This window comes from Physeter macrocephalus, chromosome 20 (genome assembly GCF_002837175.3).
Source record: "Physeter macrocephalus isolate SW-GA chromosome 20, ASM283717v5, whole genome shotgun sequence".
Classification (NCBI taxonomy): Eukaryota; Metazoa; Chordata; class Mammalia; order Artiodactyla; family Physeteridae; genus Physeter; species Physeter macrocephalus.
The window spans coordinates 50374809-50388023 of record NC_041233.1 but is presented as its reverse complement, the minus strand read 5'-3'; the positions used below and the strand labels follow the sequence as shown (position 1 = coordinate 50388023).

At 39.9% G+C, this 13215-nt stretch overlaps 1 protein-coding gene across 7 annotated transcripts in view; it reads left to right on the top strand.

The window, feature by feature from the left end:
* CPEB3 (cytoplasmic polyadenylation element binding protein 3) overlaps nt 1-13215 on the top strand; it is a 179537-nt gene that overhangs the window by 137417 nt on the left and 28905 nt on the right. For 6 of the 7 annotated variants that reach the window (XM_028481099.2, XM_028481100.2, XM_028481101.2 and 3 more), the window contains exon 8: nt 7788-7902. The exons of the other annotated variant lie outside the window; for it this stretch is intronic. In XM_028481099.2, the coding sequence (XP_028336900.1) occupies nt 7788-7902 (115 nt within the window). The remainder of the gene's footprint in view (nt 1-7787; nt 7903-13215) is intronic. 7 annotated transcript variants of the gene reach the window in all.

The window sequence follows — 13215 nt, the reverse complement described above, 5'->3', positions numbered from 1 at the left end:
AAATTCATGCTTTGGGCACCTCCCATCATAAGAATTTCTCCAAAGAAAGAATTCCTCCTTTAAAATGAGAGAAGTACCTCCTATTCATAATAAGTCTTATTTTTTTTTCTCTATGAATCTCTGATTTTTCAAATGGGTCCAGAGTTTCTTAGTGCTTGAGTCTTTGGAAGCTGTTATTCCTTTCTAGGGAGGTCTAAAAGATGCTGCAGTTCCAGTGTACAAAATGGTAACCAGGGGACAAAATAGCCAATACCATCCCCTAAGGGATCATAGTCAGTGTTTTCCAAAGTGTGTTCTGAAGAACGCTTGTCTCATCAAACACTGGTCTCTTGAGAGGATCATTGACAGAACATTTGCTCTTAATAATAATAGGTGTCCCTTATTGAGCACTTACTTTGTACATTTTATATCCACTTTCTCCTTTAATTAAAGATTCCATAGCCAAGAACATTTGGGAAACATTGATATATTAAAGTTCTGAGAAGTTTTGCAATAAATAAATGTGTGTAACATTCTTTAATCCAGCATATTATATACCTCTTTGGGGATTATACTTGTGAAGATTCTGGTAGAATTAGTATTTCATGAAGCTCACTCCAAGAATAGGCTTCTTCCCAGGAAAAACTTAGGTAACGTGAACTTTTATGTGTACATTCCTCTCAAGAGTTTGAGTGATCGGCATGCCAGTGACAACATCCTTGCCCTAGTGCCATGGAACTGAAAATACACATTTATGTAGACATTGGACAAAGTTGTCTGGCTGCAGCACAAGAGTGCCTGAGGCTATGAACCTAGAAGTTAAAATAGCCAGTTTCATTGCCAAATCATATTTGAGCTTTTCTAACTGCTAGTTTTGTTTAGTAGCTTTAAGAAGAGTCTATGGGTCATTTCTTAATATGTTGAAAATGGGCCAAATGAGCTTGGAAAGAAGAGAGAGGTTAATCATTCACAAATAAAAATGTATTTTGACTTTTCCAGGAGACTCTTGGGAAGCAGAGCTGGTGGCCAGTAGCCTGGAGGACAGGGAGCCTTGCAGGCACACAGCATCATTGCAGTGGAAAGAGTGTCTATAGACTTGGGGTCAGATAAACCTGGGTTTCAGTCCTGAGTTGACGTCACACTTCCGAGTCTTAGTTTCCTTGTTTTTAAAGTAGAGATAATTTTTACAGCATAAAAAGTTACGATGAGTTTAAATGTGACAGTGTATGTAAAATGCCTAGCACAGTGGTTCAGTGTAGGTGCTCAAAAGTGCTAGTTTCTTCTTTCTTTCAAAAGGGAATCATCTATCACGCTTATACTTTCTAAGTGATGCGGGAATATCAGAAGTGATGACGAGCACTAGGTAATTCTGATCACTGCGTGCGTCACCTAGTGGCATCAGAAATTTGCACTGATTAGGCCCAAGCCCTGGTGTACCCACTGGTGACCACACAGTGTATTTCCATGCCTCTAGAAGGTAGCTTTCAGTGGAGTGAGGAGAGTGATTGGGGAGCTATAGAGGGGTAGCTGCTGGACAAGGTCTTACAGCACCACTGTCTGCCCCTCGGGAAAACCTTCGTTAATTCACCAGCACGCTGAGGAGCACACAGCACTCACTAAGGGCTGGATGCTGTGCTGGGCCGTTGGGACCCACACTTAGAGGCTCCCAGAGTCCAATGGAGGGAAATAGCCAAGTGAATAGTAAGTGGAGTAAGGAGTCACAGGTGCTATGATGGAAGGATTATAGACGGTAGTTGATGTGGGGTGGCTCAAAAGCAAAGTGGTCAGGTGTTCCTGAGGGAGTCTGGAAAGCCTTTAGAGGGAAGATGTTTCTTTGAATCTTACGGTTGGAAGTACGGGTATTAATCATAGCATCTAATTGCTAATGGCTTTATTATATCAAGCATAGAGCAAGGATGTACATCACCATTTTCGGGGCACAGTTTATGCATGCTCTGTTTTTGTACTGGGTGCCCTTATGAAACAATGTACAGAGTGTTATTTGAATTGTTCAACAGTAACTGAAGTTCCCAGTGGGGCTGTAAGCCTGTGGTTTCCGTGCATCAGGCTGTGTAGCCTGGTGCGGATGGCAGCAATTTCCTTTTTGTACCTGCACTGTTTCTTGATGCCGGTGGTGGGTGTGGAGCATCCTGGGAGAGCGTAAGAGAATTTCCCAGGGTTACTTTCGGCTTCCTGTCTAAGAAGAATCCAGGCTGTTTTGCTGAGGTTCTTTGGGGCCTGTGATCTACTGGTATCTGAGGAATAGTCTTAGTGTGAGAGTGAGAGCTTTTTGCTTTGAGTCCCAGTGGAGTTCTGCCTGGAGGCCCCAGAGCTGCCCAGCGTACAGAAGTCTCATCAGGGCCAATGCCTCTGAGCAGCTGTTAAGTTTCTTTCTGGCCACTTACCGCAGAAGATACAGGGAGGGCATCTTCTTTTCCTCTCTATTGGGTGGAGGGCAGCATTTGAGAATCATAGGTAGCATCTAAACTCCACAAAGGTGGCTGAGCCGTTTGTTCGGGAGGTATGTGGTGAAAATTAGGTTGACATGAGATACCAAATGTGAATATACTTTGAAGAGTCCAAACCACAATTATTGCTGTTATGGCTGTTAGTTTTGGTGGTTATAATAATAAAACAACCCCTTACACATGGAAGAGATAAAGATGCCTCACAAACCACAAACTAGTTTAATTGTGATATTGTGGGGCACTCCAGTCATTGTGTGAGGTCTGTGATTCTTAAAATAGAATTGCTGACAGCTGGGGTGGGTCTGAGTTCATTACCACTGCAGCTGAGCTGTTGCAGCTGTATCAGCGGACCTAGGTTTAGCTGACTCATCCTGGTTGTCAGAAGGGCCGGGATGCTGCTGCTTACTGGGGAGAGCAGTCCTGATGGTTCTGCGCTATTGTTTTTCTGATTCATGTACATTGAAAGGATTGTAGGATTAGGGAGAGAAAAATGGAGACTTTTTCCTGAAGAGCTTGAGTAGGAGTTTGAAGAGTGTTGAAAAGAGGAAAAAGGAAATGGGGTGGGGTTGGGGCGATGCTGAGCTATGAGCTTTATGGATAATTTGTGGGAAGGAGATCAGATGGCAGGGAAGGGGGATTTGGTCAGGTGATTTCCTGAACTAGCCACCAGATTGCACTGTTGACTCTGAACAGTTTGGTTGCTTTTTGGAGCTGCCTTGAGCCCAACAAATGAAAAGGAAGGCACTGTGCAGTAGACCCTTCATGTGGTAGATGTTTGTAACCTAAGGAGAGCACCTGACCGCATATAGGGTGAGATGTTTAAAATGAGCTCAAGATAACGTTATTTACTGGTAGATAAGGTCTAAATTCTAAATAGTGGTCTAAACTGAGAGAATTCTAGAGCTATAGGGAGATTTGGTCATGTTCAGAAACTTGAAGTCCTAAGGCTTGTGTTTAAAACTGTTCTTACTAAAACTGTATGTTTTCTCTTATGCTGTTATTAAAGATACAATAAAAATGCATTTTATATTTAATTTTAACTTAGAGGCTTTTGCAAATTTTCAATGAAATTATCTTTTTAGGAAATGATATTATCGTGTAGCGTCCTGTCAAAATAAGTGACCTCTATTGCATTTCTTAAATTTTTTTCCTAGAAATTAGCCTAATCCTATCCCTATTAATGACTTTCAGTTTTAACCAGGATGAAATTTTAGTTAACTCTTTGAGAGCAATAGCAGGAAATAAGTGAGGAAAAGGTCTTGATTGGAGTGAAGTTTCTATGATGTTTTGTTCAATTAGTTCAACCTTATTATGCCATTTTTTGATACATACTAAGAGTAAGATATAATAGGGCAGTATTACCCAAAGTGTGGATAGTAATAGGTGTTACGCAAAAAAAAAATAGGTTCCATGGAAGTAATTTTGGAAATGCTGGCTTCAACAACATTTGAATAGATTCATTTCCTGTAGAACTTCTTAGAGCCTTTAATTAATATACACCAGTGTGTGCTGTGAAGAAGGAAGTTTATAACTTTTTCCTAAACACTGCTTTTCTGGCAGAACAACCCTAGGGATCTTCACTTCACAGAACACACTTTGGGAAACTTTGAAAAGGAAAATTCGTGCTTTTAGTACTAACTGTTGCTATTACATATTAATGTTATGTTCATTTAGATTTCTTGATGGCTGTTGAAGTCACTTTATGGTATAAATTGGTATATTTATACTACCAAGCTTTATGTTTGGTTTTTGCCTTTATCCTTAAAAAGATTTTGCCTTTGCAGATAAGCAGTTATACAAAGCCAATTATTAATTAAGGGGATAAAAATTTAGAAGACAAATAATTCAGCTAAAAGTAGGTTTATGGTCCTGACCAGAACTTCCACAGAAATACATGCTTAAAAAAGAAACTAAAGAAAAACCATTTATTAATTTTGTCTCGTAAGTGTTTATGCAATAAAACATTCCATTGTGAGGAGCTGTGTGGTAACTAAACCTTTCTAACCAGAGATCACAGACTGGGGCCCACAGGCTAGATCTGGCCTGCAGATAGTTTTGTCTAGCGTGTACAAGTGACTTTATACATTTGAATTAGTTCCCAACATTCAAAAATCTTGAAGTTTCATATAAAAATCTGAATTTCTAGCTACTTTTGAGAAATGGAAAAGTCTGACAACCCATTCGCAAATGATAACTACCAGCTGGAGCTGAGAGGTGTCTGCTTCCTTTAAAAAGAGCGATTTAACACTGCTCTGTTTAAAATAGGTAACCAGCAAGGGCCTACTGTATAGCACAGGGAACTCTGTTCAGTGTTCTGTAATAGCCTAAATGGGAAAAGAATTTGAAAAAGAATAGATACATGTATACGTGTAACTAAATCACTTTGCTGTACACCTGAAACTAACACAACATTGTTAATCAACTATGCTCCAATAGAAAATAAAAATTAAAAAAATAAATAAAAGGAGTGGTTTACTCCATTGTGTCACTGCCTGCTTACTAACCGTTGTCCTGGTAGCTTGGCATGTTTGTGCTGCCTGTCTGGCCCTACAGACATTTGTTTTTGTGTAACCCTTACTGTAAGGTCATGGCATGGCCAAAGGGCTAGTGGGTGCTCCCTCCCAGATAGCCTCTTCCTAGAGTCACCTTTGTAATCAGATGTGGTCAGGTTTCTTCAGGAGGCAGTGTTGAAACCATGTCAGGCTCATTTAAGGTAATCTTCACCATTCTTCACCTTATCCTTGTCCTTAGGATGTTGTGGCTTTTACTGCCCAGTATAGCCTATTTGACAACATCCTGCAAGAGTTGTTTTACACACACACACACACACACACAGAGAGTAATCCCTATGTATGTAAAAGCTTTTTTGCCAGGGGAAGTTTATGTTGAATTAGGACAGAGATCTAATTTCATCCTTTCTCAAAAATAATTATTAAAGAAATAAAGATAATAAAAAAACAGTTCTTTTACTTACATTCTACCCCTTCTACAAAATATCTGAGTCAGCTTATAAAGTATGGGATTAAAAGAGTAGAGAAACATGTATATATATATTTTTTTCGAAGAGTAAGTCAGAAAGATAGAACATGGATATTAGACCCTGAGAATAAACCTTAGAAGATGGAGAACATGCCTGTATGAGAATGGTCTTATATTTCAGAGAGAAACCAGAGTGTGAGTGGAACTTCTCAGTGCAAACAGTACCACAGTATTACTTTTTGCTTAGCTCTTAGAGTGTACTGATGTTGGCCTGTGTTGACATTTCTCTGAATCTGCAGTGGTGTGAGCTCTGAGGAGCTGTTCTGTGGTGGCAGCTGGGAAATGTGGGTTTTGTGAATAGGATTAATCATTACTGTCTCCCTAGTCCTCTTCCTGTATTTTTACCAAGAATAGGGTAAGGGAATGGGTTGTGTGTGATGTAATGAAGGGGTGGGGAGGGTGTCAGAGGGAAGAAGAGGTAGCAATGAAGACTCTCAACAGGCAGGTTTGAGATCGTCTGCAGAGTTCTTTTGAGCAGCAGTAACCTCCAGCTATTATTGTACAAGGCTTCATTTTCTGTACTTTTGATTAAATGAAACCAGAACACTATGGATACTACACAGGAATCGTTTTCATTTGTGAGCCATATGAGCAAACTCAGTTATCATAAAGTTACTGGAATTACCTGGTCCTGAAGCTGCTTTAACTACTTAATAAAGGAGGAGACTAGAAGAAGAGAGGGCTCTGTGTAGAAAAAGATTTGCCCTACTTTTTTTTTTTTTTTTTTTTTTTTTTGGTGACATTACAATCCTCTTTCTTAGTGTCAGGACATTGTGTTTTTAATTAAAAATTAATAATGGGCCCTCATGAAGGCATGTGAAAGTGGTGTTTTATGGTATTGGTGAATCTGCCTTTGTGGTAAATGTCAAGGGAACGATAATTTAGTCAAACAGACCAAATTTTACAAGGAAAGAACTGGATTTTTTTTTTAAGTGATAAAGGTAGAGCAGATGCCTGAGTGTTAACAGAATTACAAACAGGTCCAAGGTTTTAGGGTCTAGGGAAGAAGTGGAGATTTTATGGCTTCTGGCTAACTGATGAAGGCAACTGTGTCATAAAAGCCCAAAAAGCTGTGGGGCGGGGGGGTACATTTTGTAACAATCATAAGGAACATGTAGCCTGCTTCTAACTGAGCGATGCCAGTGTTAGAGTTGACCCAAGATGTTTTGAAAGTGTAATTGGCAGATTTACTACCTTTCAAATAGGAGTACTCCTGGATATAGCCAGGCCACATAAGAAATTATCATATGTGTTTCCTTGCATTGTGTCGTTGGTTGAGTAATGGGGCAAAAGAAGAATTTTGCTGATACTAAGAAAATGAAAATTCAGCTGTTTTGTTTCCTATCCTAATCGATGAGGGGAAAGGAGAGGGGTGTTCCTTAAAGACCGACACTATTTTCTCTGCTTCTATACCTGGCCCACTTCCCAGCGCGCATGGCCAGCTGAGTGACTTGTTGGTTTTCAGGCAGTGCTGAAACTGGCCTTTCGGTATGGGAGGGTTTTTTGTGCTTTTTTTGTTTTGTTTGGTTATGGATTGAAAGGAATATGCTTTAAGGTTACGATTCTGATGGAATACCTTATTTTATATGATAATAGTAAAACAGTGTAAACTATGGGCAGGAAGCCAGAGTCCCAGTGAAGAGACATTACCAGTTAGAAATATGTCATAGAGATTTCTTTTTCTATTCTTTGAAAATGTGCTTCATTTTCTAGGCTTACCTTTATTTAACCAGACTTGTTTAGGAAAATCAGATCAACCAAAAGTCGATAAATCTGTGACCTTCAGTATTTGATATTGCTGGTAATTGTGTGCTAACTTGATAAGTGTTAAACTGTGTTAAATCGTATTGCTGAAAGAGAAATGTTTTAATTTTAGGGGGTGATCATTTAAAAGCCAGACATATGGATAATTTTTAGAAAATATTCCCAATGTTCCTGTCCCTCTTTAGGTGAGCTCTTAAAAAACTAAGTGCTGTAATGTGACAGGTTATAAACAGTCTAACGTGTTAAAATTCAAAACCCAGACTCTACCTATAAAAGACTGCCCTTTTTTAAACCACAGGTGGTTTCTGAAGGTTTCATGGTATATGTGTAGAGTGTTGAGTCTAATACCTGTAAGTAGATTCCCCAAGAGTTCTATTGAAAGGCACTTAATGCAGATTACATGAACTAATAACTGGATTTTGTTTGGGTTGTGTATGTTGTAAAATGCACAAGTCAGTGGGTTTGTCTTTAGTCACCTTATTCTCATTTGGGGTTGATGGAAATGAAGTAAGGACCAAGTAAACGACTTTTTTTCAGGTGCAAATTCGACCATGGAACCTAAGTGACAGTGACTTTGTAATGGATGGTTCTCAGCCTTTGGACCCCAGAAAAACTATCTTTGTTGGGGGAGTTCCACGACCCCTTCGAGCTGGTGAGTGGAAATAGTAACACCACAACAACAAAACCAACAACAAAATCCCCAATGTGTTTAGTCTTCAATATTTTCTAGGTTTCTGGTCAGCTGTGCGCAATCTCCAAAAAGAAGGCTGTTGGGTCAGTTTCACTGAGCTGACCCTTAAATGTTTTCTCCCAAGACATTGTATTTTCTTATGGTACAAGAGTGAATTTCATTAAATTGTTATTTCAGAGGGATGAATTCTAATTAGTGCCTCCCTGTTCAACCAATTATTTTTAAAATAATAACAATACATTTGGCAGTGTGCATTCTTATGCCAGTTAGCATTGTTATGTATGACAGAAAAAGGAGTCACCCCATCAGAAATCTGTCCAGTGCAGCTGTGTGCCCACTTAGTCAGTGAGGAACCAAACCACTGCTAGAAATTGTGTCACTGGGAATCAAACTGAACTTTTCCCAAGTGAAACAGGTTCCTATTTTTTCTTACGTACTTTGAAAAGTGAGGTATGTATTTGAGCATCTTTATTTTGATTTCTTGAAAGCTCCCCTCTTTTTTGTTTTTTAAGTACCTTTCCAATGATGAAATAATTGTGCCTGCTGGGATTGGGCAGAATCATTATTGACTGGGGCATTTGAAGTGATGCTGTGCTGATGACTTCAATATTTAAATCCAAAGACAAATCTAATCGGTTGTGGATTAGTGTGATTGCCCGTGGAATATAATAAAATTATTTGTAAGAACAAAGTTTTCAAAGTGCTTAAAATAGATGAGTTTATTTTTTTTTAAATAAGATGAAAAAATAAGGTAGCTGTTGCCACTGTAGTAACAAAAAGGACAGTGTTATCTCTACGTTAGTGTAAGCAAGTAGACTTAGTTCTACTTAAAAAGTAAAAGAAAAAGCAGAGGTCATTAAAATCAAGTTGTGAAACAGAATTGTAAAATGTACCTACAGCTCTTTGGCTCTGTGACTTTGGGGACTTCTTAATTCTGAATGTTCCTCAACATTTCTAACATATTTATTCAAATCTCAACTCCAATCTACTCCTAAAAGATAAGTTTTAGATCTGTATAAAGGTGTATTCGTAATTCCATTTTGAAGGACTTTAAAACATATTAATTATGACTGTGGAGTTTGTAATTTTATGGTACTTCAGAAAGTCAAGCATCACTGGGTCTTTTTCTCATTCTCATGGAAAACCTGCCCAGAGAAGGAAAGCAAAACAGCAGAGATGCTTCCCCCTTTATCTGCTGTCAGAAAATAAAGTCTAAGCAGGGCTAACTCGAACGTGAACAGCATTATGAGATGAGGGCCAATGCAGCCCTTTGTTTCTAAACAGCTTGTGCCCTTTAAAAAAAAAAAAAAAGTGTGGGTGGGGGCACTGTGTAATATTCCTGGCTTTTTCTAACTGGTGGTGTGTTTAGGAGTGGAGAGGGAGAAAAATCCCCTTTGATAGTGTTTTAACTGCAAATGGATTCTACAAAAATGGACATTCATTGCTAGTATTCTAGCTGTTCTTTTCTGCAACTAAATACAAGCACAAATTAGTTTTAATATCTCAACCCCTCTCCTTTTCTTAGCTGGGAATCTGAAAAAAAAATTTCTGAAAGAAAAGTTCCCACAGTTGTAAAAATAACAGAACTGGCTTTAACCTCTTATGTCTTTTTTTTTTTTGCGGTACGCGGGCCTCTCACTGTCGTGGCCTCTCCCGTTGTGGAGCACAGGCTCCGCACGCGCAGGCTCAGCGGCCATGGCTCACGGGCCTAGCCGCTCCGCAGCATGTGGGATCTTCCCGGACCGGGGCACGAACCCGTGTCCCCTGCATCGGCAGGCGGACTCTCAACCACTGTGCCACCAGGGAAGCCCCTCTTATGTCTATTTTTAAGTCACAGACACAATAGTTTATAAACTAAATTCCCTTTTTTATTAGCCACTCTTTATTCTTTCTGTTTAAATGATTTGAAAGGATAGGTATGGGCCTCTATATCTTTTTCTCTATATAAATCTTGTGATGATCTATTTTTCACACTGTTCTTATGATCACACTGACACTGCAAGACAGGAAACCCAAGATGCTAAATTATATTCTTTCTTTAACATTCTGTGTCTATAAGATGCTGCAAGTTCTACGGTTAAACAAGAATTATGTTTAGTTATCTAGTCAGAAATGGGATTTTGTGTTCCCTGCCTAGATAGTACATATTTTGTAAATTTCAAAGTTCTTTTTTCTTTAACGTAAGCTAAATTTTTTTGTTTCAAAATTTTGTTTTTGCCATTATTGGCTAGTACTCTATAGTCACTTGGTCTAATGGCGGTGTTCCCCCATGCCAGCACCTCCTGTCAGTGTAGCTAGTTTCTAGAAGGCTAAACAATCTACATTAGCATCTTAGAATTTTACTCTATCTATCCAAGACTTCCAGATTGGAGACCATGTAATCTAGATGAAAAGAGTTAATAACATCTGCAGCTTTTATCCCTGTGCATAGAATTAGTTTTCTTTGGAACACACTGAGCTTTGTGGATTGGTGTGTGTCTTGGAATCGAAGACTGTTTTTAAAAGAATTCATTTTGACTTTGCTAGACAATCTTAAATTGAATACAGTGCAGTTCACTTGAATAATAAACACGTATTGAGCACGCACTGTGTTACTGGCACTGAGAAAGTGCACATCATGCCACACTGAATGGACATCCCCCTATCATGTTGAACAGGTCGTCACCTACAGAATCAAAGATTTCAGAACAGAAGAAAAGGAGAAATGTATGAATAGAATACTAACTCAGTTAATTGGATGCTAAATTATACTCCTTAACATAATGGTTCTCAAATTTTGTTTTTTAAATACTTCAGGGCATTTTAAAAATTATTTCTAGGGGTATCATGGTTATGAATTCTGAAAAGTCTTAAAACTATTTCAGGCACTATATACAAGGTGATCCTAGACTAGATATCAGTGATGAGACTCAACAGGTGAGATTTTATGTGTCCAGATTGATTTTCACCTTATCCTGGGCCAAAAATGGTCCTTCAACACGTTACAGTGACTAAAATGTTATCACTCAAGAATTATTCCTTTGGATCTCGTGAGGCTTTTTATCTTTGATATTTTCCCATTGTAAGACAGGGACCATTATCACTAATAAATTATTCTAAATATAGTTATCCCACCAAATAGAAGTACAGAAACACTTCTGAAGAAACAAGGCAACCTGTTTAAATGGTATTGTCTTGACTGAGGAGTTTAGGTTGCTCCTTCTGATCTTTTTTTTTTTTTTTTTTTTTTTGCGGTACGCGGGCTTCTCACTGTTGTGGCCTCTCCCGCTGCGGAGCACAGGCTCCGGACGCGCAGGCCCAGCGGCCATGGCTCACGGGCCCAGCCGCTCCGCGGCATGTGGGAATCTTCCCAGACCGGGGCGCGAACCCGGTTCCCCTGCATCGGCAGGCGGACGCGCAACCACTGCGCCACCAGGGAAGCCCCCTTCTGATCTTTTGACAAGCGTGACTTTTAAAAATTCAGGTTGGAAAAAATCAGGGGCCTAGAAAAATTAGCCTGAAAATGGGAAAATATCAGTGGAAAATCTAGATGAGTTTACCCAAAGTTGGACTGCCTGATTGTTGCCTTCTCTAAGTCAAATAGTACACATTTCTACGTCTCTTGTCTCTCCCTTCCATCACTCCTGTCAGTGACAGTGGCAAGCCGAGGATGGTTTGCCTGAAGTCTCCTGGTGTTTCTCGATCTTGCTTTCCTTCCACTCCCCACCCCGACGCTAGGAAAGGCCGTTGGTAGACTCGCCATGCCACCGTGTGGCTAAAGTGAACATATTCTTCAGAGAAGTCAGTACAGGGAGAGGGGTGGTCTGTCTGTCTGGTCTGTCTCTCCTCCCGCTACTACCTGGACGTGCAATAGCATGTTGCCACGCTTCATTCAAGTGTTGTAAGCAGCATGTCTTCCTAAATCTCAGTATGGAAATATCCCTGTTGCATATCCCTATGACATTAGAACCTCTCCAGACCACATCTCTTTGCTCTGAGAGCAACTAAGTGCCCGGCTTGGGGGTTATGAGGAGACCACTAGGAAAAAGTGGAAAATGAAGGATCTGGTCCCTGTATTCTTCCCTGGTTTGTAAACGTGAGTATTCTCTGACTCTAGCTTCTTGGCTTAGACATCTCATTTGGGGGCTGCCTCAGTGATCAAGCTTTGGGACCCATCCACTTCCAATTTTGTTCAGGCTTGAAAAACCCTCAGTCTTTCTCTGTAATTAGAGGCATCTGTGAGCTGTTCCTCCACTTTATGACTTTCTTCTGACAGTTTATCTGACCAGGTCCTGCAGAACAGATCAGTCTTGAGTTCCTGGAGCCTACCATTTGCCCATCATCTTTGGGTCTCCCATCTTCCTAACTATTGCTCTGATGATTCTTTCCTGTCTTTTTCTCCCCTGCTAATATTCTGTGATGGATCCTGAAATTTCCTTCTCCACCTTCCCCCCTCCCAACTCCCCCCCCCCCCACTGTTGTGAGAATGGCTTTCTATGGAAATTCTAGGGAAAAAAATTTTTGAGGTAAATATTCAGTAAGGTATGACATACATCTAGAGAACATACATGATGAATTTTTCTAAGACCATTTATTTCAGACATTCTGCAAACATTCTGGTAGTCCACATGTATTAGGAATCACATCCTGATTTATGATTAAGGAAATAGGAGTATTATAACCATAGCCTTTTTGTTCAGTGAAGTGGTAGCAGGCAGAAATCATCTTTATGTCAAGTTTGTCAGCACTAGAAGCTTTTTCTTTTTGTTTTTCTTTTTTTTTCTTTCTCTCTCTTTTTTTTTTGGCTGCATCATGCGGCATGGTAGTATCTTAGTTCCCAGACCAGGGATGGAACTCGCACCCCCTGCAGTGGAAGCACAGAGTCTTAACCACTGGACCTCCAGGGAAGTCCCCCTGCCAACACCTTTTCCTTTTTTTTTTTTTTAACATCTTTATTGGAGTATAGTTGCTTTAGAGTGTTGTGTTAGTTTCTGCTGTATAACAAAGTGAATCAGCTATATGTATACATCTATCCCCATATCCACTCCCTCTTGCGTCTCCCTCCCACCCTCCCTATCCCACCCCTCTAGGTGGTCACAAAGCACAGAGCTGATCCCCCTGTGCTATGCAGCTGCTTCCCACTAGCTATCTATTTTACATTTGGTAGTGTATATATGTCAATGCTACTCTCTCACTTCGTCCCAGCTTACCCTTCCCTCTCCCCTTGTCCTCAAGTCCCTTCTCTACGTCTGCGTCCTGCCCCTAGGTTCATTAGAACCTTTTTTTTTTTTTTTT